General features: G+C 33.8%; 1 protein-coding gene across 15 annotated transcripts in view; it reads left to right on the top strand.

Moving 5' to 3' along the window:
* NBEA (neurobeachin) overlaps positions 1-25943 on the top strand; it is a 457966-nt gene that overhangs the window by 66234 nt on the left and 365789 nt on the right. For all 15 annotated transcript variants that reach the window (XM_041719826.2, XM_041719812.2, XM_041719807.2 and 12 more), the window contains exons 2-5: positions 13327-13558; positions 19108-19208; positions 19458-19553; positions 21906-22027. In XM_041719826.2, coding sequence (XP_041575760.2) covers positions 13327-13558; positions 19108-19208; positions 19458-19553; positions 21906-22027 — 551 coding nt within the window. The remainder of the gene's footprint in view (positions 1-13326; positions 13559-19107; positions 19209-19457; positions 19554-21905; positions 22028-25943) is intronic.

The following is a 25943-nucleotide window of genomic DNA, read 5'->3' as shown; positions in this document are numbered from 1 at the left end:
AAGAAGTTGACAATTACTAAATTCAGCCATTTGAGAAGACCTTGTTTAGAAGGTCTTTCCTTTTATTTACTGCTTAGTATTTTATACTTTTCCCTAGAACAAAAATGTGTTTTAAGTTCTTTTGAGATGATCCAAAACCAATCAAATACGAAGTTTGGTGTCTCATGTGAATGACTTCTAATCTGATTTGATTTTTTTCTCATACTTTCTCATTTACGTGTGGCTAGAATGCTGGTTTTTGGAGGTTTGTTTTTTTTTGCATTTTTTAATAAGTTAGGTGTATTAAGTCCTTTGTGTTCTAATTTCTTTTTTAAAATATGATTGAATAATATGTTAGGCATCACCAAACATAATTATTTCAAATGACAACTGATGTTTTAGAACCAAAGTCTTTGTTAATAAAACATGGGTACATAGGACTGTGATTGAAATTGTGTTCTAATGTGATTAAAACCCTCTTTTCTGAAAAGCCCCTCCTTCTATTTTTTTTTTAGATTCTTCTTACTAATAAATTAATATGTGCATTTGATGAGTAGAGGTAAATCTTATTTATGTACAGAGAAAAAAATTGTCATAAATTTTTTTGTACTTTGGTAATTTTTGACGATTTTTAACTGCGCAGAATATCAATTTTTCTTTTAATGCAATTAAGAACACTTGAATTTCCTCCACTACGTAAGACCTAACCCTGTAATTATTGACACTTCATCTGTAGTCTTGTTATCAAACCAAATGATAGTGATTTTAGTTTTACTCAGTTACATGATGCCTTGAAAGGAATTCTTGGTACAGACGGAGCTCTGTAATTAGATTTGCAGATGGAGGTTTTGAAACTCAGTCCACAGTGATATTGTTTTCAAAATCTGGGTCTGAGTTTTAAAGAGTAGATAAAAGTGTATCCTGAAGTGTTTCCTCCAAGCTTCATCAGTTGAGTGAATGATTAATAGGACTAGTGTAAAAACATGGAAGAAATGTTAAGGTGTGATGGAGTATTTTGCTGAAAAATATTGTTGGCTGCTTGCCATATTTTTGTAAGCACTTCTCTAGGTTGATTTTTTTTTAAAGTGAATTAGCTAAGAGCTAATGTGCTGATGAGAGGATACCTTTTCCTTTTGAGTGATAAGAGCTTATGATCTTAATTCTTTATCAGTAGAGCTATCCTTTCATTTGAAATTTTGGTTAGCAATTATGTATAAATGGAGTTTATGATGGGAAAGATGAATGGGAAAGGTTTTTTGTTGTTTACAGAGATGTATGGTGCTTATGTAACTTGATTTATTTTATGTAGGTATTTATAAAAAGGTTTTTCATAAGTCTATTTTCTCCTTATCTTATAGGGAGTAATAGAAGTTCTAACTTCATTTTGCTTCTGCTACCCTATATTAACTGTGCAATCTCACAGACATTATTGTAAATGGGTTCACAGTGATGTTAGCTTTGTGGAAAATGTTTTGATTCCTGGTAACAATCAGAAAAGGAATTAAATATAAGGAAGCATTAATAAGGAAAAATGAGCAATAGGAGTAATTTTTTTGAAACTCTATAAAATAATGATATCTCTGTATTTTGAATGTTGTATGAAGTTCTGTTGATTTCCAGTCTCAAATGAATATATTAGGACTAGCAAAAAATATGAAGGGTAAGAAGTGTGATTAAATACAGATTTCAGATGAGGTGTGACTTAAAGTAGGATTGATCAGCTTGGAAAAGAGCTGACCAAGTGTATTTGAAATATAAGTAAATAAAGGGGAGACTGTGATAGAAAACACCCAATTTCTGCTTTTCAAAATGCAAGTAGCGCAGGGTTAAAATTAAATATACCTATGGCAGATGTATAACAGGATATTTTTACACAAATCATGGGGAAAATGTAGGACTCCTTACCGTGGGCTGTGAAGACTCTAAGAATTTGAGGAATTATTGGAAGAAAATCTATTGGCCTATTGAAACAATGATGTTATTTCTGGAGCAAGAGATTGTTGTGTCACAAATAATGGGAGGCTGGAACACTCTAATAGAGAAAATTCAGTATATGCCCAGTCTATATTGTTACACTTTTTGTAAATATTTGGCCTTTTGTCATGATTTCAAGTGCTGAGATACTTTGTGTAATGAAGATCCAACAAGCTTCTTACATAAGGAAAACTCTGGCCACTAATGAGTTGTTTCTTACACTTATTTATCTCCCCTTCTGTTTCCTTCTCTAAAATAATCCTTTGTCATTATAGGTGCACCTCCTAAATGACCGTATAATTCTGGCCTTTGTTCTTAACTGTGTCATCTGTAAGTTAAAAAAAATATTTCACTGGATGAAGAGCTGCATAATAAATTAAGAAGAAGCTTGGAGGAAGGCAATTAGGATGCACTTAAATATTTGTAAAACAATTCGTTATGGTCTATGTGGTGCCTCCTTTAGCAGCTGAGGTTTTGGGTTTTATCATTGCTCAAAAAAAGATCTTAAATCATTAATGGCAGCTAAAACCCTGTGGGAGTCCAGTCACAAACCAGAAAAAAATTTCTTACATTATATGAGAGTTATTTAGAGAAACAAAGGGGACAAATATTGTCAAAAAATTCTAGCCTTACAAATCTTGGTAACAGAAATTGCTCTTATAATAAAGGGCAGCTTATTCTTGTAAGGACTTGAAAAAAATAAATTGGATTGCAAAAAATTTTAAGAGGTTTTAAAGGACAATTCCTTTTATCTTGAGCACTTTTGAGGACAAGAAAAATGTAACAAATGGTGTAACTTGTATTGATTTTCTTAAAGAAACACAGAACCTTAAAGAATGTATGGACTGCCTTTGCTTGAAAAATTAACCAACTTCAGACAACCAAAACTGAAAAGTAACAGGAGTTATATGGCTATTGATTTTCCCAGCCCTGACATCTTAAATTCATGTATATGTATTCTGCATTTTTTTGCCTACTAGGCAATATTATGCTGTTGCAAATTATGGTGTTTCCTGAGATATTTTTTTTGTAATAGTTGAAGGGTTTTGCTAGTTATAAATTAAAATGTATGTGGAAAAATTGGAACAAAGTAAGGTTTGAGGTAAAACCATGATTGTTTATACATTTGACTGTGCTTATTTTTAAAATATAGTCAATAAGCATTTCTGTCTTAACAAGAATTAGGTAGATTCTACATTAAGCATTTGCTCAAGCTCCATAAATAAATCTGAGTCTATAATAGATGTTGTTCTGTTATTATTTCCTGGATTCTACATTTTTTTTTTTTTAAGGAAAAATTCTGCTTGGCACTTCTGCATTTACTGTTGGCTTTAACCTGGTTAAGTTGTATACAGAGAATTAAATAGAACTATAGCTCATGCCCAGTATTAGTTCTATAATGATTAAAGAGTCACTGTTCAGAGGTGAGTGAGGGCTTTTCACTGTGCCAAACACTGGGTTGTTTTCTCACACATTGACTTTTTGGAGCAGAGGACTGCATGGTAAGTAGTTAATTAAAAATGAAAGATTGATGAAAATGAGCATGTTGAAATTGAATGTAGGGCTTCTCTAGCTGGTGATGAACATTGCCACTGGAAATTTCAGCTTTCAGAATGCTGACAACAACCAAAAATATTACTACATATTTCAAAATTATTGATGTAAGCAGGCAGTAGGATGTTGAGAATTAAGGACCTTCCCACTAAACTCCTGCTTTTCAGCAAAATAAAGTTAAGACCAGTGCTGTGCACATTTCACTCCAGTGTTGTTTGAGATCATTTATACCTGGCATTGTGGTTTGCCTGGGCTATCCCTCTGCCCTTAATCTTTAAAGTACCTCTATAGGTATCAGTTGGAAAATGGCACTGTAATAACTAAATTAATTTAATTTTTTTGGTTTTAAATATTGAATAGCCATGATTTATAGTTTCTGGGCTTTTAAGAGTTGTCGAGTGTTGTGTGACAAGAGGGGAATTAAACATTTCATTATGAAAGCAGTGAAAGACTCTAAAGAACACCAAAACTGAAGAAAAAAGTGGACATGAGAATAGGACACTATAAAAATTCATTATTTATTTTAGAAATTAAAGTAGGTAATAGCTAATCTTAATAGACAAATGTAAGAAATTTCTTTTCTTACCAAAGAACAATGCAGTAGTATAAAAAAAGCAAGCTAGTTTTTAGCAAGGTAAGTGGCACATAAGAGAGCTCTCCTGAATAGTAAGGAAAAAACAGGTAATGCCCTGTAAGAGCAACCACTTTGCCTTCCTGATTGTACCTCTCTCAATCAGAGAGCCTGCAGATTATTTTGAGTTTACAGACGAAAACAGTGGGCTAGTACTTGGGGCTAGTGAGCTTTGTCCTGATGGTATGTGGCTATTTTTTGATCTTAGCCAAAGTATGTAGGTAGCCATGATCACACCATGATCTTCATAAATCAACTTTCTTTGTCATGTTTTAATTCTTTAATTGTTATGTGTCCTTGATGTACCAGGGAACAATCCCATAGACTATTCTGAAATAAATCCTATAATTTTCCAAGACTAAAATTCCATTAACTGTATTGTTGCAATTTGTTCTAGTCACAGACTACATCTGTGAGTTAACATACAAAGAAGAAATTGCTTTGACAAGTATGTTTGAATAATAAAAAAAAGAAATAATAAGCAAAGAAATTTATAAAACAATTGTTCTGAGCAACTTCTGTTGACTAAAATTTTCCATTAGTATTTATTGCAAATTCATTCTCCTTGATTCTGTATGTGAAGTTTGGAAAAAAGGTTCATTCATGCATGTATCAAAGGTTTTTCCAGTTGTTGTCTTTTAAAAACAGACATTGCTGTTTGCACAAACATAATGTGTAATAGTGTTTGCTGTGAAATACAAATTAGATTTAAATCAATGTGTAATTGTTGACAGCTTAATGTTTCTTAGAATTTCAATTTTTTGGTGATGTTCTCTGATAACTATGTTAGATCTCAGCAAGTTTTGCTTTATAGAGATAATATATCATTCAAAACACCTAAAACACCCCAAACTATATACATTATAGTTTGTGACTGTTGAAAAATAAATAATTAATGCTGCTGACCTATTAGATTTGGCTGTGCAATTTTCAGCAGTGCAAGTGCTTAGTCTTATTAGTAGAAGAGGCTACAAAGTACTTGCAAAAAATGTTTATCTATGTTTTGTGACTTTTGTGACTTTCAGTTATTTCTTTTATTTTGCTTATTTCCTTGTTTTATTTTGCTTCTCTTCTGGCTCAGAAACAAAGAAAATACCTTTGAGAAAAACAACTCCCTAAAACCAAAAAAACCCCCACAATTCCAAACCACCACCAAGTAACTTGTTTTAAAATACACCTGGTTATTGAAAACAGGCAATTAGAAGCATGAGCTTATACTATACTAGCATTTGTACCTTGATTTTAAAGTTATTATTGAAAGTGATAGAAGACAGGTAAGAATGGGCTATGAAGTATTAAAAGCAAAATGAACTGGTAATGTCTGTTTAGTAATACTATTTTTAATGCTCTTTAAGCTGTGCTCATTAATCAACTTTTTTACAGTTCATAAAAATAATTTTTGAATTTTTGCTTTCAGATATGTGGCAAAACTAAGTGGCTTGATTACATTTATTAAAATAAATTCCGAGTATCTGTTACCTTTTTTGATGTAAGAAAGTCCATTATCTAATTGGCTGATCTCTTTTGTGATTCAGTCAAGATCAGAAGTAATTTATAAGAGAAACTTAGCTAGATAAACTGAAAACAAATTAGCTACAAGTTTGAGAATTGTTTTAATTTTGCTCCACCGAAAATAAACCTGCAATTTTTATTGCTTAGTCTTTAATTTTTCAGGTTCAACATCTTCAAGTAAAAGCTCATATTCTTCTTTGGCCAAAAATGCTTTTGTGGAGATCAAAATAATAAATAGGAACAGTGTCCCCTTCTAGTGGCTCAGGAACAAGAGACCATGAGGAGGACTTTTGGGTTAGTGTTTTGGATTAGGTACTTTTATGTAAAATACTTTGATCAGTCTTCATTTCTGTCAGACGTGGTTGGAGTACTTTACAGGTTCTTCTGAGTGGGTAAGATTTGTCCTGTGTCACACTTTAAAACTTTTTTTTTTGCATTCCTTCTAGAGAGGTAGGACTTTTTATTTCAAGGAATCTGACTCTTGTGCTAAAGAAGCTTTTATGAAGGCAGGTATTTGAACTTCATCAAACTAATTCCTGTCTTACCCCAAAACAATGATTTTTTTTTTTTTTTTTTTTTTTTTTTTTTTTTTTTTTGCAGTAGGTAAACAGCTTAAGAAATTGGTGAATAGCCCATTTTTGTTTTCTGGTTTGGGTTTTTCTTCCTTTTTTCTCTTTAAGCCTCCACAATGCTTAGGAAACGTCTGACATTGTCAAGGGTGTTATACAGCTTTGCGATCTGAGTGTAATTGATAGTTGTCTCAGTAAATCATATGTATATGCAGTTGATCTGCTACTGGAGTTGGTCCGCCTACAGGAGTATCCTCCTCCCTCAAAGAAAATTGAAAGAAAATGAAGTTAAATTCATGGGGTATTTTTAAGCTTGCATAATAACAAGCACATTCTTGTAAGGACTAAAAGCTTACCATGTTACTTCATTCATATTGTCACAGCAAATATTAAAACAAAATTTAATTTCTTGGATTACTTTAAAATTGTCAATAAACTTCCTAGGTAGCATTCCCTTAGTGACAAACTACTGAGTATGTGCAATATATTATTCAGAGTAAAAATGGTTTTGAAATTAAATGAAGGAAGGCTTGTTTAAAAGTGTACGTTACTGTGCAGAATTATATCCTGTTGTAATGAGAATCAGTCTTTTAGTGCTGTCATTTGGTTATAAAAGATATTGTGAGCACATTGGTTAAGATTTTTCTGGCATAACTTTAGAAGTGCCTGTCTGAACTTGTTGTCCTTTTATAGTCAGTAAAAAGTACTACATTCCCTGAAAAATATTTATTTCATTCTGATGTTGCAGCTAAAACCACTGAGATAATCACTTCCATGAAGCATCTTTTACTTTCCAATAGTGGTAAAGAATTGTGAAAATTATCCCAGATACACATAGCTGTAATTCGAATCTCTGAGGACTGCCATTTTTTAATTTAAAAATAAATAATGTGTACCAGTTATGAAACATACCTTCTTATGTTTTTTTAGCTGTGATTTTCTCTGTAGTTAAATTGATATATTTAGGTTAACAAGTGCATATGATCAGCACACATTTTTGTCACTGAACAATTTAATTTATTCTATTTAGCATTCTAAGTGGTTTTGCCTAAAGAAATCTTCTTTCATGCAGTTGAAGAAGAATCTTCCTAAAAATCTGAATTAATTGTTTAGAAGTTTAAGGTTTTAGTTAATGACCATAAAATAGTAACCTGTTTTTCTCCTGCCTAAGTCCACTACTGCTTTTCTCACGCAACTGTGTTTTAATGCTTATACTGTTGCCTGTCTTTATATAAGAAACAGTAGCAGTCTGATTCCACATATTTGGAATTCTCATTGGTGATTATGAAATCAGTTCAGTTTGTTTTGCAGAAAAGATGTTCCAGTTTTGACAAAAATTATCCTTCCATGTTATATGATGGCTTTAGTTATCAAGAGTTAAATGTTTACTAATTTTCTCTTCAAAAGAACTAATTGATTTGGGATTTTACGAGATTTTCAATCTCATTTGAGTAGGTTATTCTCAACTCTTTTTCTGTGGAAGCTTGTGCCATATGCTGAGTTAGCTGTTTTGTAATGCTGAAAATGAGAGATGAGCATTAGGGAGAGGAAGAGAATTAATAATTTTGTTTCCAAACTGTTTACCTCCTATGTAGCTACAAGAAAGAGATTTTTTTTTTTTTTTTAATTCTGGTTGTATATGTATATATTTGCACTTAAAATGCTTCAGTTTAAAACAGGGAGGTTGTTATGTTGACAGTGGTATGCCTTCATTTATTTTTGCCTTTAGAAAAAGGAGAGCAAATATGATATTACTTAATTAGGAGAGAGAATGTAGGAGTGACCTGGTGATGATTAGGTCTGGATGTGATTAGGGCTTTAGCAATTATAGTATTGTGATACTTGAATTTTTCAGTGGCACTGTCTGTCTAGTATTGGGATTCATATTCTTGATTTTTGTTTAAATAAATGCAAATAGGACTCCAACTGTAAGGAAGCTAGAAAATGCTTTTTTGACAGCAATGAACTGCAAACTTAGAGATGTAAATGCTTTAAGACTTTGGTTTATATAGCTCTAATATACTGTTTTTAATCATTGCTGTCTGCAGTTTCATGAGGAAAGGAAGTGGAGAGGGAAGTTCTTGAGCTCTTCTCCCTGGTATGCAGTGCCAGGATGCATGGGAATAGTTCAAAGCTGTACCAGGGGAGATTTAAATTGAATGTTAGAAAGCACTTCTTTATGAAGAAGATAGGCAAACACTGGACCAGGCTTTCTGAAATTTGTTTGATGCCCCAAGCCTGTCAGCATTTAAGAGCCATTTGGATAATGCTTTTATCAACATGCTTGAACTTTCAGACAGCCCTGAAATGGTCAGACACTTGGACTAGGTGGTTCTTCTAGGTCACATCCAGCTGAAATATTCTATTCACTTATAGAATGAACTGGTATGAATATGCTATCTGAGATATGTTGGGGGAGTATTTCTTCTCTGTGCTAGCTCAAAAGGGTGTAAAAGACCAGCCTAAGTTCTGCAGAGATGTGGCAATTTAGGAAGAAACCCTTTTATTGCATAGCATGATGAATGGTAGAAACTTACTGAGGAATGGCCATAATACTCCTAAAAATGGAGATTCTGAGGAAAGCAGCTGCATTTGAGAATGGTGGTGTAGAGCAATTTGCAAGGAGTGTCAACCTGTTATAAGCAATCTCAGCATGGGGAATCCAGTTTAACTTGCTTATTACTGGCAGTTCATTACCAATTTGGGAGGAGTTTTTTGTTGACCACAGTTAACACACCTGTAACCATTTTCTGAACATTAGATTGATGTTTCATTTCTTACAATTGAGCTGTGAAAAATGCAGAATATATAAAAGTACAAGCAATACTTAGGATACTTAATCATAGTGAAAGCTTGGTCTTTACTAAATATTAAATATTCCCTTGAAGAATGCAAAAACTTAGTGTTTGACATAAAAAAAAGATTGTATTTGAGATGTATGATATGGAAAGAGCACTGATTTATGGTATGGCATACTGTCTTCCGTGAGGATTTCTATTGAAGTGTTCATGTTGTACTCTAGCTGAAATTTGTCTTATTACAGAAGTCTATTACAGGAGCTATATTAAAAATAAGATACTTTTTTAAAGTATATTTAACTTTTTGGTATATGGTGTTGCATCCACAGTTTTACCCAACTTAGAAAGCTGCAAATTCATTATGAATATTTAGTTGTTTATTGGCAGTTTTTAATATGGCATAATTTTTTGAAGCAGCACCCTCTCAGGCTCCAAGATCTCTTTTCTGGATCATAATATCAGACTTTGGAGCCTGTTGTCTTGTACACATGAGGAAAATTATATTAATGTTAAATTAGTTTGCATTTATTAATTTTGAATTTTTAGGCATTGTTTTCTGGACAGTTGATATCAGAAGAATCTTTACAGCTCTCAGCAGTTGGTTTTTAACTGCATTTAGTGATTTCTGTCTCCTCAGCAAAGCTGGTCCTTATCATTGATGTCAGCACTTTACCAGCTCATTGCCTCCCTGTGTTGTGGTGGAGACTGGTTATTCCTCTTTACCTACTGTCCTCCCTGGGAAATCCACCTGCAGAAATGTTGTTAGAGGATACTTTTTTTTGTACTGAATGTTCTTCTTCTTTTATTGGCTGAATTCCATTGGATTGTGCACATTTTAAAGCAGAGATGCCTGCTCTATTTCCCGAACACAAATTAACCATGTTCATTTATGTCTGTATACTTGCTTTTGTTTAGCTTTTCCTTGTCATCTTAGACTTCTTTTTATCAAAACTGTTAATATTTTTAATTCATTATGAATTTAGGATGAATACTTTAAAGAAGTCACCTCTCCCTACCTTCCTGCATTTTTGCTATCATCGTCATTTAGTTCATTAATTTGTTCCCTTTACTAAGGAAGTTGATTTTAATGATAATTATGAACATTTTTACTGTCTAAAATATGCTTAAACTGAAGTTAAGGGAAAATAGGAGCATTTTCATGTTTTCTTTGGTGAAATAAGCAGTCACCCTGATGGACTATAAATTTCTTGTAGCCAACTGAGTAAGTGAAATAATTGTAGCACCTGCTGGATAGCCTGTAGCCCAGAAGATTCTTTATAGAACCAATTTTATGAGCATTCAGTGTATTTTTGATGCAGATTTTCTGAGATTGTTTATAGAATAAGATGTCTTGGTTTTAATAGTACAGAAATATCCTGTCACTTTAGACTGACACATAGACTTCATTTCATTTTATTTGTGTTGCATATTAATAACACTTAAGTGACACTTATAATATTAGTATATTGATTTACATTAGAAAGCAAATACCGTTTGATTTATTTTAGTCTGTAGTGAATTATTTCCATCTGCCTTACTTATTCTATATTAGTTTATTAATTTAAATTAACTAGAAGTTTACAGTGAGTAGTGTTGGAGGAAAGGGGATCAATCTGCATTGCACCTCTTCATTCCAACTGAGGCATAACTGGAGTTTTTCCTTGTTTTTGAGTCAAACTTATCAAAACCAAATGGTGGGTAGCATATCTAGTCTGAAGGTAGCCTGTCAAAATATTATCGCAGAATTTGTGAGGTTGAAACAGAAGTGTGGAGGTTCTCTGATCCAACCCTCTTGCAAAAGCTGGGCCAACTAAGCCCAGTTGTCCTGACTTGTGACCACATGGCTTTTGAATGTATCCAGTGATGAAGACTCAGAAGATACAATTTTTCATCCTAAATTTCCTCCATGGAAAAAAATGGAGGAAAGTAGACACTTCCAGAAGGTTTTAATTTCCTTTTTGGGGTAATCATGTAAGACAGCTCAATTGGTTGCCTTCTACAGGTGGCTTTTTTAGCTCTGGGTGTTTTTAACATAATCTCAAGCACATCCTGGTGAAGAGATATCTGAAAACACAACAATGCAGATTGCTGATGAAGTATGGACAGGTTGCTGCTGTTTTCAGAAATAAAAACTCTGGATTTCTTGAAAAAAGAGTAAAAACTCTGAAACTGTTTCATAATTCTAACAAATGACCACAGAAATAGTGTGCTTCTAATCTTGTCATTTTTTTGGCTTCCTTTGGTACACATTGTGTTTACCAAATATGCAAATATATGATATGCAGTCACAAGTTTTAAATTAAAGTACTAATTATAATTAGGATAATAGTTTTTATTTGAATGTAATTAAATGTCTCAGGAGAACTAAGGAGGTAGTCAATTTATATATTTAGCATATTAGAAGCTTTTATGCTACAAAATTATAATTAATATTAACAACTAATTGATAGAGGAAAAAGTAATTTGAAAGTGACTGCAAAATATGAATTAGGGTGGAAGCCAAAGCTAGTCCTTGCTTACTTGTATTAATTGTCTGAAGATGGGATATGAAAGAAGTCTTTGAATATTTGGATAGGCTTAGCCACTAAAAAAAGTTTGCATAGTTTCCACTTGCTTATTTTTTAGAGTTTAATTTGAAGTCAATACCAACTGCTTTTAAATAGGCCATAGATTTTCCTTCTATTAAAATTGACTGTTGAAATTATGCACTTGTAATAGATAATTATTTGAATAGCTTTAATTTAAAACTTGTCATTGAAATTTTAATTACATAACTCCATTAAACAAATAGAACAAAAATTCTTAGAATTATTTTAATATAAATTTATTCCATTATTTTGTGTAATATATTTACAGTTACTGAAATTAGTGTTGCTGACAGGCTGAGAGAATTGGTTTGTTCAGCCTGAAGAAGAGAAGGCTCCAGGGAGACCTTATAGCACTTAAAGAGAGCCTAAAAGAGAGCTGGACAGGGAGTTTTTACAAGGGCATGTACTGATAGGTAGTGGGGGGAAGGCCTTAAACTGTAGGAGAAAAGGTTTAGAGTGGATGTTAGGAAGAAATTCTTTGCTGTGAGAGTGGTGAAGTACTCAAACATGTTTCCCAGAGAGATTGACCAAGGCTGGAAGGGACTCTGAGTAACTTTGGTCAAGTGGAATATTTCTGTCCATGGCAGTGTGGTTGGAACAAGATGATCTTTAAGGTCCCTTCCAACTCAAGCCATGCTCTGATTCCATGATTCTGTGAAATTTCACACTGGTACTTTCAAAATTCTTCGAAGGTACTAGGATAAAGTAGGACGCATGAGAGTCAGGCTGTGTTTCCTTCAGAATTGAAAGATGTTTATGCCGTTAAAAGGTTTGTTTGTTTTTTTAAGCAAAATTTCATATTTGGTTTAGTAGATTGTCTTGAGTTCAGCTTTTATAAGTTAAACAAATAACTGATCAAAAATGTTGAATTCCATTCCTGAAGGTATATTTGGTCTTGACTGTATCTTCTATTACTGGTTTGCTTCTCTCACTCCTAATACGTGCCTGGTAGTTTTGCGGTTTAGTTGGAGCTTAGGACTTTGGGGGTAGTGTTTTACCAGTACCTGGATGGATAGGAGTCAGGCTGTCATTTCATCAGCTGCTGTTAACTCACTTCTTATCTCAGTGCTTGCTCCTTTCCTGGCACAGTCTCTCCCTTGCACCAGTCAGCAGCTTTCCTTGGCCACACAATGACCTGATGTGTGGTGTAATAATGTAAATTTTCTGTGTCTGCGTTACTCCAGAGCAGATGAGTTGTTCTTTTTTGGGGCATGACTGTTTGGGTAGGACAATGGAAAAGGCAGTAAAGTCTTCCAAACATATAAGTAAGGGAAATGTTGGCCTATATCGGGACAAAAAGCTAAGTTAATTTCACTGTCTTTTTATATTTGAGTAGGCAAATTTATGAGAATGGTGGAAAAGCCTCAGTTGCTTCTTGAGCTTTTCAGGTTCTGCGCTACATCTATCTGGGCCATGCGATCATTTCAATTACTTCATAGGAAGGAATGCTTCAAATATATTTTATTTTATTGAGATGCTATATTCAACACAGTGACAAAATAGAAGGATCTGTTTTATGATATTAGTATGTGTATTTTTTACAAGCATTGTTTTGCATAGCATGATTGTTCATTTGCTCTTAGAAAGCATAGCTGTAAGTTTCTCTTATCAAAGTTGCTTCTCTAACTATATAAAACATATTCTGTATTGGTCACAATGAAGGTATGAGAGATACTAAACTGTATTTCACATTGTAATGCTGTTCTTGTTTTCTTTTTTAGCTGGTTGGTGGTGAATTTGATCTAGAGATGAACTTTATAATCCAGGATGCAGAGAGCATTACATGCATGTCAGAGCTTTTGGAGCACTGTGATGTAACGTGCCAAGCAGAAATCTGGAGTATGTTCACTGCAATTCTACGTAAAAGTGTCCGTAATTTACAGACCAGCACGGAAGTTGGCTTAATTGAACAGGTATTGCTGAAGATGAGTACTGTGGACGACATGATTGCAGGTATAAATTGCCAACTGATAAAATAATTATTACATTCTTGACCTGACAATGTTTTGTGATTATGGAAGGGTATGGGGTGTTTTGGTTTTTACTTAAAGTGATGTTTTCATTAGTACTGCTATTGAGCCAGAAGTACTTTTTTATTAATTTCAGGAAAATGACAAAAATATATTCTTAGTTTGAAATCTCTCTAGACTCGTTGTATAAAATAACTGGTGTTAATTCATATGAGAAGATATTTTCTTAATGATAAGAAAATTTAAAATTAGAAACAGTGTTAGACTTTTTAACTACAAGGCAATATTTTAGTTTTTATATACACTGGTGATTTTTAATCATGATGTCAGAATTGCTAGATCTATTATAAACATAAACTCATATGACAGCATTACAGATATTATTTACAGGTTTGAATGCTGGATATGTGGATTCCATTAAACCATCACTCCATAATGTATTCTGTGGTCTCTATAATATGTTTTAATTTTTTACATTTGTGGATTTTAACAGGCTATAGTGTTTTGTAGCATTAAAAAAAGAGCATGCTTTGTTTGTTTGCTGAAAATAAGTGATGAATTTATTGCCCAGTTAACAGTTTTCATGGTATATTTGCGGGAGTTTAGGATATTCCACACTACACCCTCTCTATAGCAGGGTACAGATTATAATCCTGATTACTTGGATAAAGAACATGTTTGCTTGTCACATTTAAATATGGCACCTTAAGAGAGTTATATGATTACTATTTATTTTCTCTGAGGGAGCTTAGGCAGTTTATTTCAATACAGTGTGAAAGCAAAGAACTTAATTATAATATAATTTGTGACTGATGGTAGGATATTGACATTGTGAGGCATTTTTGAAAGATTTCAGAGATTTACCTTCCATAATTCTAATATTTTAGTTGATGATCTGATTCTTGACATGTATACAGGTTTATACTGTTTATGGAACAGTAAACTAGCAAGGATTTCAGACAATAAACAAGATTATGATAACAATAGAATGAAAACTAGATTATTGAGGAATTATTTTTTTCATTGTCCTTTATTTTATTTTCAGTATAAATTTGTTTGCAATATTAAGTATTTGGAAAAGCTGTCTTCTGTGTTTCAAAGCAAGACATCATCAACATCTTGTTTAGGAATGTATCTCTAAATGCTGAAATAATTTTAAATTGTTTTGCTAAATACTGTACAGTGAAATTCAGACTGAAGTATAACAGACCAATAGATTCATTTTATTTTTATCTCTTGATTTCTGTAAGCACCTTAGAAAGGGAGACTAAGTAATAATAACATTGGTAATAAGTCAAAAGTAACAAAACAGGTCCTGTAATAACTATTTCGATATTAGGCAAAATCAGTGACAACTAATGTAGTATCTGTGTTCCCTAATGTCCTATATAAATATTGAGGTCATAATTGTAGACTTGTTTTACCTCAAATATTTCTATGAGCATCCCAAAGCCAGTGAATAAAGTAAGAAATTTTGTGTTAAAATTATTTTTAACATTAAAGGGAGGATACTTTGAACAAGAGCTGTTTTCATTTTTACTTCTAGAGTCAGTACCATTTTTTCCCCAAAACATTTGCTAATACTCTCTCAGCCCAAAGTTTTGAATCATCATCTGTAAAGGATAAAAGTTTTCTGGTTTGTGGTTTGGGTTTTTTGGGTTTTTTTTTTGTTTGTTTGGTTTTTGTTTGTTTGTTTTTTGTTTGGTTGGTTTTTTTTTGTTTTTTGTTTGTTTTGTTTTTTGCTTTTCTTGTAATTTGCTTTTCTGGGAGTTGCCTACTTGTTCTTAGGTCATCTTACTTGTTCCTTTGTGAAGCATTTTGATTGGACCTAGATAAGGTTTAAATAGACAAGACAGGCAATAATATCTGTTTTATGTTCTGATAGCTCACTTTCAGGACCAGTCTAAATCTGAAGCCATTCTTCTCTGATTTTATGATAGTAAGACAGCAGCAAATAAATATGTACCCAAACTTTTGCAATGAGAAGACTTTTTCTGTCTGTTTAGATGGAGACTCTCAGATTCATGAGGTTCTGAGTATTTTAAATATCTAACTTCATGTGATTTTACAGATTCTGTAAAATAAGGAATAAAAGCTTAATAATTTTGAAAGTCTCAATGGCAACCCAAATGGGCTCAATTTGCTTCCCAGAAGCACCACCTTTCCAAAAAAATCTTTGTACTGTGACAATCTGCTATATTAATGTAGGGAATGATCAGCCATTTTATCAATAGTTAAGGAGAAAATATTTTCATAGATGATTGATGCGCTTTTTTTTAAACACTTGCATGGGATCTTCACTTTTTGCAGTTCTCTGTTTCCAAGTGATGAGTAGTGAAGCAGGTCACCTGCTTTGAGGGACTCTTTGTGTCTGTAGTTCCATCTGAGAGGTCTGACCAATGGATGAGAGAGAAACCTGAACTCACAGAGAGTGGATATGTCTCACCTAAGTCCCATTTTTTCCTCAGAGTTATGTTGTGATGATGTAGGTAATTGCTCTAAAACTGCTGGGACTGATTTCTTAAGCACTGAACCAGTTCCAAGGTTTCAAGCAACAATGTTGGGTTTTGACTGCTCTGTCATTAAAGAGCTTTTAACAAGCTTTCCTCTTTCAACCAATTGTGTAAGAAAAACTGCGTGATTATCACATTGCAACCTGTGAAGATTAATTTACATCCCCAACAGGGGTTAAAATTCACAATTTCATGGCCTTGTAATATTAAGAGGTTAAGGAGGCATGAGGGTAGTTTCCTGAAATTTTCTTTCGAGTGCTATTTAATATGTCTTCCAAAGTTAATGCCAAACCTTTCATTTTGATATATGTGCATTTTTACTTGAAAGACAGGCAGGCATTTTTCTATTGTATTTTCATATTAAGTGACTGGATAAAGCATTCCTTAAAGGTTAATTTATAGCTTATATGAAAACTGCTTAGTATGAAAGTATTCAGAAGGTGCCATTAATAGAAATTAGGAATACATTAAAAATGAGAAACTGCCTGTTTTCTCCTTCTGGACTTAATATTGTTATATGCAATCTTGTTTCTGAAATGAGATCATGGATTCCAGTTATATATGTAATCTTATTTAATATTTTTAAAAAGTAGACATTAAAAAACTCCAGTTGTAGTATGCTTTCTGACCTTTATCCATTTTTAGATTAGTGGATTACTAGGATTTATAAACCAGATGGGACTGGCTCTTTTATGAGATTTCTAATAAGTATGAATAAAGTTATGTAATAATTATTTTAAGTCTTTATGTTGAAACAGAAGCCTTTAAATAGCCTTAAACAACTTCCACAGATGTTGTTTGCTTTATCTTTGCTTGTTACCTATTGGGCTTCCAGGTCATTGTTTTACCCAGTTACATAATTAGGGAGCTTATTTTGTTTCTCTCCATCAATGTTTAATTCATTACTTATAAATATGTATTTCTAATGCCTGTAGGTTACCCACAGCTTCAGTAGAAATAAGAATTTTTCTGTGCCATAAGGTAGTACAGGGTTATAACAATGAAACAAAGCAGCACATGTTCAGTGATTTTTAAAACTTGCCAATCATTTCTGTTTGACTGTATTTGTTTGCATTTTTTCCTCTGTATTACAAGATTTTTTTTCTGATTTTCACCAGACAACTTTGCTTCTACTCAACATTTTTTCTCTGTTAAGGAAGCAAAATTTACAGTCCCTTGATCTGAAAAGAAAGGTGAAACTACAAAATAGGAATTGGGAAATTCTCAGCCAAAGATTAGTATTCTCTTGTGTTTATTTCCTTTACTGAGTGTTCACTGTGACTGTTCCAAGTTTCTGATCATGTACAGGATGTGCCAACTTTACATTGCAGGCTGGATACCACAGTAAAGGGGCCAGGTACTAGGGGAGCCAAGCCATAGAATTCACCACCATGAAAGAAAATGCATTTATTTTTCTTAGGTGTATTTTGTTTTCCCTAATTCTGTCACAAATGTATGTGGCACTCTTTTTAAAGGGAAGATTAAAGAAAGGATGGCAGGGGGAAATCTATACTTGGAGATTAGGACTATATTCAGAAATTATGGTGAGAATGTCTGCTAAGTTGCAAATGCTTTTCTTTTCCCTTTCCTGATATGCAATTTCACTCACTAAACAATTTACTATGTCCCCTTTAAATTAAATTATATTTCATTTTTCACATATGCCTTTTGCTTGCTAAGGATTAGAAGGTAGTTTAATTGTGGAAAAAGCTAAATAAATATTAACGCTTTTGCTCAAAATCATATAGATATGGATTTGCAATGAGAAAATTTGTTTTAAAACAAAACATGAATGTGAAATTTCTTTGGAAAGAATTGTTTCTCCTAAAAACTACTCTTTGTCAGCATCTGTAAGAGTAATTTTTTTATTCATGAACAAGGATAACATGCAATCCTACAGTAAAATGTAAACTTATCTGTGGAAAGTTATGTCTTCTACAAGTTTTAGCAAGGAGGCAGGAGGGGTGGAGGAATTCCGTGATTGTGGAACAGATAGGGAAAATGCGTTAATGCTGATTCTGTTGTGTCATAGCTCTTTTGTTTTGAAAACTCTGGACTTCACTGCTTGGTCTTTGAATTGCATTCTTATGCCTCATCTGTGAATATGAGCAAATTGGTTTGCCTCCCACTAAGGAAGTTCTAATTCTTATTAGTCCATTTTATTCCAGAAAAAACATGTGGAGTATAAGAAAAGGTTCAGCATTCCACAAGCTAACGAATTCTTAAAATGAAATTCTGGGGTTTTAAATAAGTAATTTTATACCTAATGGTCTCTGAAAGGGAGACTCTGTTTTAATGTTTTTACTGTAAAAACTTATGGGTTTTGAGATATTGTAATGAAAGCTGTATTCCACAATCCTGTTAGCAATTTTGATCCCTTCTTTTTATTGTGCTCTTTAATTATTTTCTTGTTATGATTTCTGTTTTTCTTTTTGTTTTATTTCCTTTATTTTGTTGTTGTTGTTTTGCTATTGTTTAGTTTGATTGCTGAATTTTTGTTTGATTGATTTTGTGGGGTTTTTGTTGGTTTGGGTTTTTTAGCAGAGGCCAGTGGCAGGTGTTGTTTTACTTTTATTTTCCCCTGGTCTTTCATTACAGTAAAGATAGAAGTATTATTGCTGTAGCAAAAATTGGGGAATTATAAAATTATAGTATAAAAAGCTGGGTTTAGGTTAATGTAAAGCATCTTTTTGGTCAAAATTTTTGGAAAAATGTTAACTTCAGAGAAAAGAAGGAACTCATATCCCAAAAATATACAGCAGAAATTTTATAATGTGTGATGCATGTTGTGAAATTGGAAGAATTAATGCTCCATAACTGTAATACTTTTTTTTCAAAGTGTGATGCAAAATTTAACAAGAAATTCTTTGTTAAATATTCAGTATAAGTAAGCTGGACTTTTAGAATATGTGGATACACTTACTTTTAAAGGTATTTTTTCAGCTTTTTTTTTTTTTTCTTTTGTATTTATCAAAGCAATGAAATTCAGAGTTCAGAATAACTTTATTTTCCTTTGAAGATCTCCTAGTTGATATGTTGGGGGTTCTTGCCAGCTACAGCATCACTGTCAAGGAGTTGAAGCTTTTGTTCAGCATGCTTCGAGGGGAAAATGGAATCTGGGTAAGCTGTGATCAGATAAAGCATTAAGTATCATTCCATTAGAGCCTGAAGTTAACATAAACTGTCTCCTGGGACATATAAATTTGAATTTGTTTTCTCAAGTTGACTGAACATGTGTTCAAGAAGTATTTTTGCTAATTATTTTAAAGTTATTTGCTCTGTTGTTTGAAAACTGTCCACTTTCCATTGTAGCCTACAGAGTACAAAAATGGTTGTATTGACTTTTGTGCAATTTCCTTTCTTTCACAGCCAAGACATGCAGTTAAATTATTATCAGTCCTTAATCAGATGCCACAGAGACATGGGCCTGATACCTTTTTCAACTTCCCAGGCTGTAGTGCTGCAGTAAGTTCTCAACCAAAATTCTATAATTTCAGGAATGAATAAATAAATAGCTAACTCCTCATTTGCATTTCCCTTCATTTGGTTTCAGAAATTTTTGAAAAGGAAATGAGAGGGGAAATACATGTTTGAATAATGTAGACATTGCCTTCCACAGACTTACAAGGTAGCTGCGTTGTTGAGAAGTTGCACTTGTGAGGATGGAATATCAAGCAGCAAATTTTGGTCTAGGAAGTTACTGTGAAAGAGAAACCTGAAAATTCCAAAGAACAATGCTATTTTATTAAAATCATGTAATCCATATTATATAAAGGAGAGAGTTGAGAAAAATCAAGAAATGAACTTGTCCATATCATCACAGTTTACAAGTGCCTGTTTAGTCATAAATTTTATTATAAAGGTTTCGTTTTGTCTGAATTCCATCAACTGTTTCCTTTCCATCAAGGCAGTGGAGATAACTTACAATGATGAAATTATATTCCTTTTCAAACCTTCCCTAGTAGATATTCTCTCTTCCATTCGCTGCATGTACTTTCAAAAAAAAAAAAAAACAAAAACAAAACAACCTTACAAATAAATTAAAGTATTATGTAGAGATTTATAGATTATTGAGAGAGTAAATAGAAATGGTTAATATGGGGAAGAGATAAATCTGAGGTACAGTTCCATTCTGGTATAGAATGGTAGGTATATGCTTAGGTAGAAAATGGAATCTTCTTGCAGAAAATAATCCTGAGATTCCTGTTTTCCCATAACGGTTCATAAAGGCTGCTCTACCTGCACTTCATCCTTCAATGGCACTGATAATTTTTTTTAAGCACAAACTGCTACATCCATTCCTTGTGAACAGACTTATCAGAGTAGCAGATTGCATCTGTGAAGTAAACTGGCTGATAATCACTGTTTTACACTGGGTTATTTTTTGCTAGATTAGGTCTTTGATCTTGTTTGATATCCAGCCTTATAAACAGATGTGTCAGCAAAATGCATAGGGTGGATTGTGTAAAGAATTAATTACTAAGTTTTGAAAGGGAAAGTTTCATTATCTCATGCTAAATTAAAACCACAGTTAACGTATCTTACAAATAGATGCACCAGCAAGACAGATGTTGCAGAATATGAATGTCTACAGTGACACATACTGCTTTAACATTTCTGGGCTTCAGAGGCAAACCCTGATGAAATTTTTTTCTTAAATTTAATTTTTTATCAGAGGTTAAAAAAAAATTTTAGAGAATAATTTCAAATATTTCTTCTTGTCCAAAGATGTGCATCAATAACAGGAGTTCTTGATTGAAATACAGAATTTCTTTTCTTTGATTCTTCCAGGATCTTGTTTCACATACTACTCATGATGAACTACACACCTGTAAATCAAGAAATATAAGTTTCAAATTTACACTTCTTTTTTAGTGCATTTTGGATTGCACTATGAAGTTCTGGAGAGGATACATCCTCTGAAGTGGACCATGGGCAGAAATTTATAAAATGACCCAAAACCCAAAGGGCTTCTTTAGAAGAAAGAGACTGGACAGGACCTAGTTCACTAGCACTGAGTTTGTTTTCAGGTGTGATGCACAAAATTGACATCAGACAGAGAAACAGCATAACTTTTAATCAGCATGATAGATTTCACGTTGGCTCTCTTTAAATTTAAGTGCGTGCTCCTTGTGTATCCAGGACTTCAGTGGCAGTATGAGGAGCCAAGAGACTACAGATATGCTGCTGAGAGCTGTTTCATTTTCCCAGCTGCAGGGCTCTTCCCAGTACTGTATTACATCTCTACCAGTCTGTGCAGGTGACATGTTAGTCACTCCAGTTGGAGGACACTTGGTGATAATACTACTCTGAGGTGTTGTTCCCATTCATCATCAAGCAGCTTTTCTTCTTCAGGCAGGAAACTGCCTCTCAGGAGGCAGGAGCCATATCCCAAAGGTGTTCCTTGAAATGTTTAGTTTTAATTTTAATAATGAATCTCTATTTTATGATGTGTTGATTAATTTGATTTTATATTTAAGTTTTTTTATGAGATCAATAATTGTTAGAAGCTGAATTTATAGTTTAGTTTCTGAAGAAGTAATTTTTCATTTTGTTCTCTTAATATTGCCCATTCATAAATTTAATTTTGTGTCCTCTATTGATAGAATTTATTTAGTTAAAAGTTAAATTGTTTTAAAATAGATAGAAAAGTAATGCATTAATTCAAAAGCACTATTTTCCCTATATTTCATATTTGAAAGTTAAAGTAGATCTACAGCTCTATACTGACAGAGGATTTTAGAAAGGTATTACTTTTAACAGTATTTCTCAAAAAAACTAATAATTTGATTCTTTTTTTTGCTTCCCTCCTTCCAGGCAATTGCATTGCCTCCTATTGCTAAGTGGCCTTATCAAAATGGGTTTACTCTTAATACCTGGTTTCGTATGGATCCACTAAACAATATCAATGTAGATAAGGATAAACCCTATCTCTATTGGTAAGTGGCTTATAATGCTGAAGTTATGGTTTTTTCTGGCTTCCTAACCAACAGTTAATCTTTCTCATTATTTTTAGTCTCCGACATGCTTTCCCACCACCCCTGCCAAATATCTGAAAATTTTAATGGCTGCTCATTGTATATAACTCTTAGAAAACCATTTGTCCTTTTTGCTTTGCAATTCAGAAATCCATGGATTCAAGATATGTGCCTTGTAGATAAACCATAAAATCTAGTGTTGTGGTTTCTTTAGGAATTCTAAAATATATTATTTCTTAGAGCTTTAAATGGAGAATGTTGTCGTATTTTCTGTTCGATGGTAAGGATTCTCAGCTGATGTAAGTACTACAAAATAAATCTGTTAAACTCAGAGTGCACAGTTTGCACATTAGCTAAAGGTAATGGAAAGTAGATCTATGGATATAAAAATGGTTAACTGATGACCAGTTCCCCAAAAATGTGAAAATGTAATGTCAATGTAACGCGTATAAAAGAAATTGAATATACCGATCTCGGAAGGAAATCACAGAATGTGCCAAGTTGGACAGGGCCCATCAGGATCATTGAGCCCAACTCAGCCCTGCACAGGACCATCCTCATCACACCACGTGCCTGAGAGCATTTTCCAAACACTTCTTGTACTTGATCAGGCTTGATGCTGTGACCACATCCCTGGGGAGCCTGTTCCACTGCCCAGCAACCCCCTGGGTGATAAACTTTTTCCTAATATCCAACCTGAACCTTCCCCAACGCAACTTCAGGCCATTCCCTTGGGTCCTGACACTGGTCACCAGAGAGTTTAGATCAGTGCCTGCCCCTCCTCTTCCCCTCACAAGGAAGTTGTAACTGCAGTGAGCTCTCCTTCAGGCTGAACAGACCAAGTGACCTCAGTCATTTCTCATACAGCTTCCCCTCCAGGCTCTTCACCATTCTTATGGCCCTCCTTCAGCCACTCTCCAATAGTTTAATGTCTTTTTAATATTTTGGTGCCTAAAACTGTCCACAGCACTGGAGGTGAGGCCACCCCAGCTCACAGCAGAGTGGGACAATCCCTTCCCTTGCTCAGCTGGTGATGGTGTGCCTGGTGCACTTCAAGGCACGCCTGGACCTCCTGGCTGCCAGGGCACTGCTGACTCATACTTGACTTGCAGCTAACCAGGACCCCAGGGCCCTTTCCATGGCACTGCTTTCCAGCATCTCATTCCCCAGTCTGTTTGTCCATTCAGGGTTTCCTCATCCCAGGTGCAGAATCCAGCACTTGCCCTTCTTGAACTTCATGTGGTTGGTGATTGCCCAGTCCTCTTATTTGTCAGTCTCTCTCTGCAGGGCCTCCTTGTCTTCAAATCAGTCAACAGCTCCTCCCAGTTTTCTATAGTCTGCAAATTTGCCTTTATCCCTTACAGTCCTGCATCCAAGACATTTGTGAAAATGTAGAAAAACACAAGACCTAAGATGTAACCCTGCAGACTTTGCTATGACAGGAGCAATGCAAATTATTGTTATTTTTATATAGTATGTTAAGCCAAGGTCTAATTAATAATTCAAAATAGGAAAAATATCCATCTAAACTCTACACAGGTTTCAGACTTTGCCACATGAAAGCTTATGTCACACACAGCCACCACCAAGAGAAAAATACCAAAGCAAATATCTGTTTTCTTTCAACATCCTTTTTGGTCATGTAATATCTTTTTCAGTTTAACTAGGTGAAAAATGTGTCATATAAATAACTTGTCTTTAGGTGAGTGCAGTGCCTTTGTGGTGTGAGACAGCAGTTACATCAGCTCAACCATGATGTGAAAACCGATTCTTAAAAATGGAGAAGGGAAGCAAAGAAATGCTTTCACATTTGCCAGACATGAGGGAAATTTGCCACTGTTCTGTTATTAGGAACATGCTAAACCCTGCTTCAAGAACTGTATGCCAGATTGTTTTTAAAAAAAAAAAATTTAAATATCTCTGAGTATGGTATTGGGCAGCTGCTGACAGTCTATTAACACTTGTATATTGGAACAGTATTGTAGCTATCTTACCAATTATAAACTGAGTGTGACAATCCTGGAAGAAAATTAGAAGTGTGACACTTGCATGAACAATAAGTAACAACAAGGCAGAGCAGTCAAATTCACAGGGTAAGGTTCAGAATTCTGTGGCAGAAATTTGAGTATAAGCCACCCAACATCATATATCTAGGAGGGGATAATGGGTGCCTTGCTTGTGGAATGAATAGCCATATGTAGAAAGTAGGAATTATAGCAGGATTTTAAGGACTGTTGTAGGTTACCAGCTGACCATAAAATCCATTTTCATTGCTCTAGCTGAAAAAGCTAATGTGATATTTTTAAGGATAGTCTGAACAAACAGATGATCATAAAGGTGGTGTGATCCCTTCCTGAAATCCTGGCAAAAACATTACTGGAATGTTATTTACAATTAAGACTTTCTACTTCTTTTAAGTGACTATGGGAAAAACTGATACTATTCAGAAAACACTTGGGAGTGAACTGTCCCTCAGAAAACGCATTTTATAATGAATGAATTTTATAAAATCTGAGATCCAGTGGGTAGGCTGCAAAATCAGAAAATTCAGACTTTTAGATTCACAGTATTATGGTTATTATCAAAATTATAAGACATAGTAAGGTAATAGTAATAATAATAATCCTTATCATACTTTAAAAGATTGTTGGAAATATTTCTTTAAAAATAAGGTATAGATTCTTTGTCATAAAGACCTTGCAAATTTAGATATTTAGGGCTAACCTTTAAGCACACTCAAGTAGTAATTCTCTGTGCCCTAAATTACTTTACTTGTTCCTGCTAAAAAAAGGGATGGGTGACATAATTAAGGCCTGGAATTGCATATGACCCATCCAGATAGTTAGACATATTTCTTGAGGTTTTTTTTGTGTGTTTGTTTTTATGTGTTTTTTTTATTTTTTTATTTTTTAAGAGGTATTTTCTTTCAGATTATGTATCAGGTTCTTTAAAGGAATTCGAAGGTGAACTGAGGCTGGTATGTTAGTGCTTTTTGTCCATAAAAAGTCCAAATGCTTCCACAAGCATTAAACGGAGCAATGGCTAAAACTTCTGCAACTGTTCTACATTTTAGTTTTACAGATGTAGAGACAGCGGAATCAAGCTGTCTAGTGTTTTCAGACCTTCTCTAGGGCTTATGGTAATAGAGATAATGCAGAACAGTTGCAAAAGCCTGTAGTGGAATTCTAAAGTTAGTAGAAAGCAAATTTCACACGCACCTTTCAGGCAAGAATGAATTCATATCTTCTCAATATCGGTACTATGATCATGGTAAATTGCTCATAAAATCCTAAGCCAAAGGAACTGGAATCCCTAAACAGTTCCACTGGTGGAAGTAAGAATATTCTTTTGCTATGGAAGTGTAATAACGTTCAATAGCTGCTTTGAGAAACTGGCTGAAATGAAACATAATTGTAAAAGTTATATGAACAAACTGTAGTAAAATTGTGTTCCAGCTGCTATGGGAGGTTATTTGAGGCTCATAAATCCATATGGCTGTTGATGGTACTGCTCTTTTCTCCATGCATGCCATCTTTGGATGTGGCAAGTTCTGCACATGTAGGTAATTGATAAGAGAACTTTGGAGTAGCATGTAGACCAGTCCTAGCCTACATTACCTTTGCAAGAAAGAATATGTTAAGATTAAAATTATATAGTATAATGTTGAGGTAAACAGAACACATTTGTGTACTCAGTTTCTTAACTACTCTTGTATTAGAAATCTAATTAACTTGGAGGAAAAAAAAAAAAAAAACTTGGCTTAAGTTTCATGTTTATAAAATCATTCATTCTATTCCAAGGGGAAAAGCCTTGCTAAGAAATGAGCAGTTTTTCTTTATCTCATTGTTTTCTCATATTTGTGTGCTGAACTCCAGGA

The sequence above is a fragment of the Taeniopygia guttata genome, chromosome 1, assembly GCF_048771995.1.
Source record: "Taeniopygia guttata chromosome 1, bTaeGut7.mat, whole genome shotgun sequence".
NCBI lineage: Eukaryota > Metazoa > Chordata > Aves > Passeriformes > Estrildidae > Taeniopygia > Taeniopygia guttata.
Note: the sequence above shows the minus strand (reverse complement) of the source record. Positions and strands in the feature narration are given on the sequence as shown.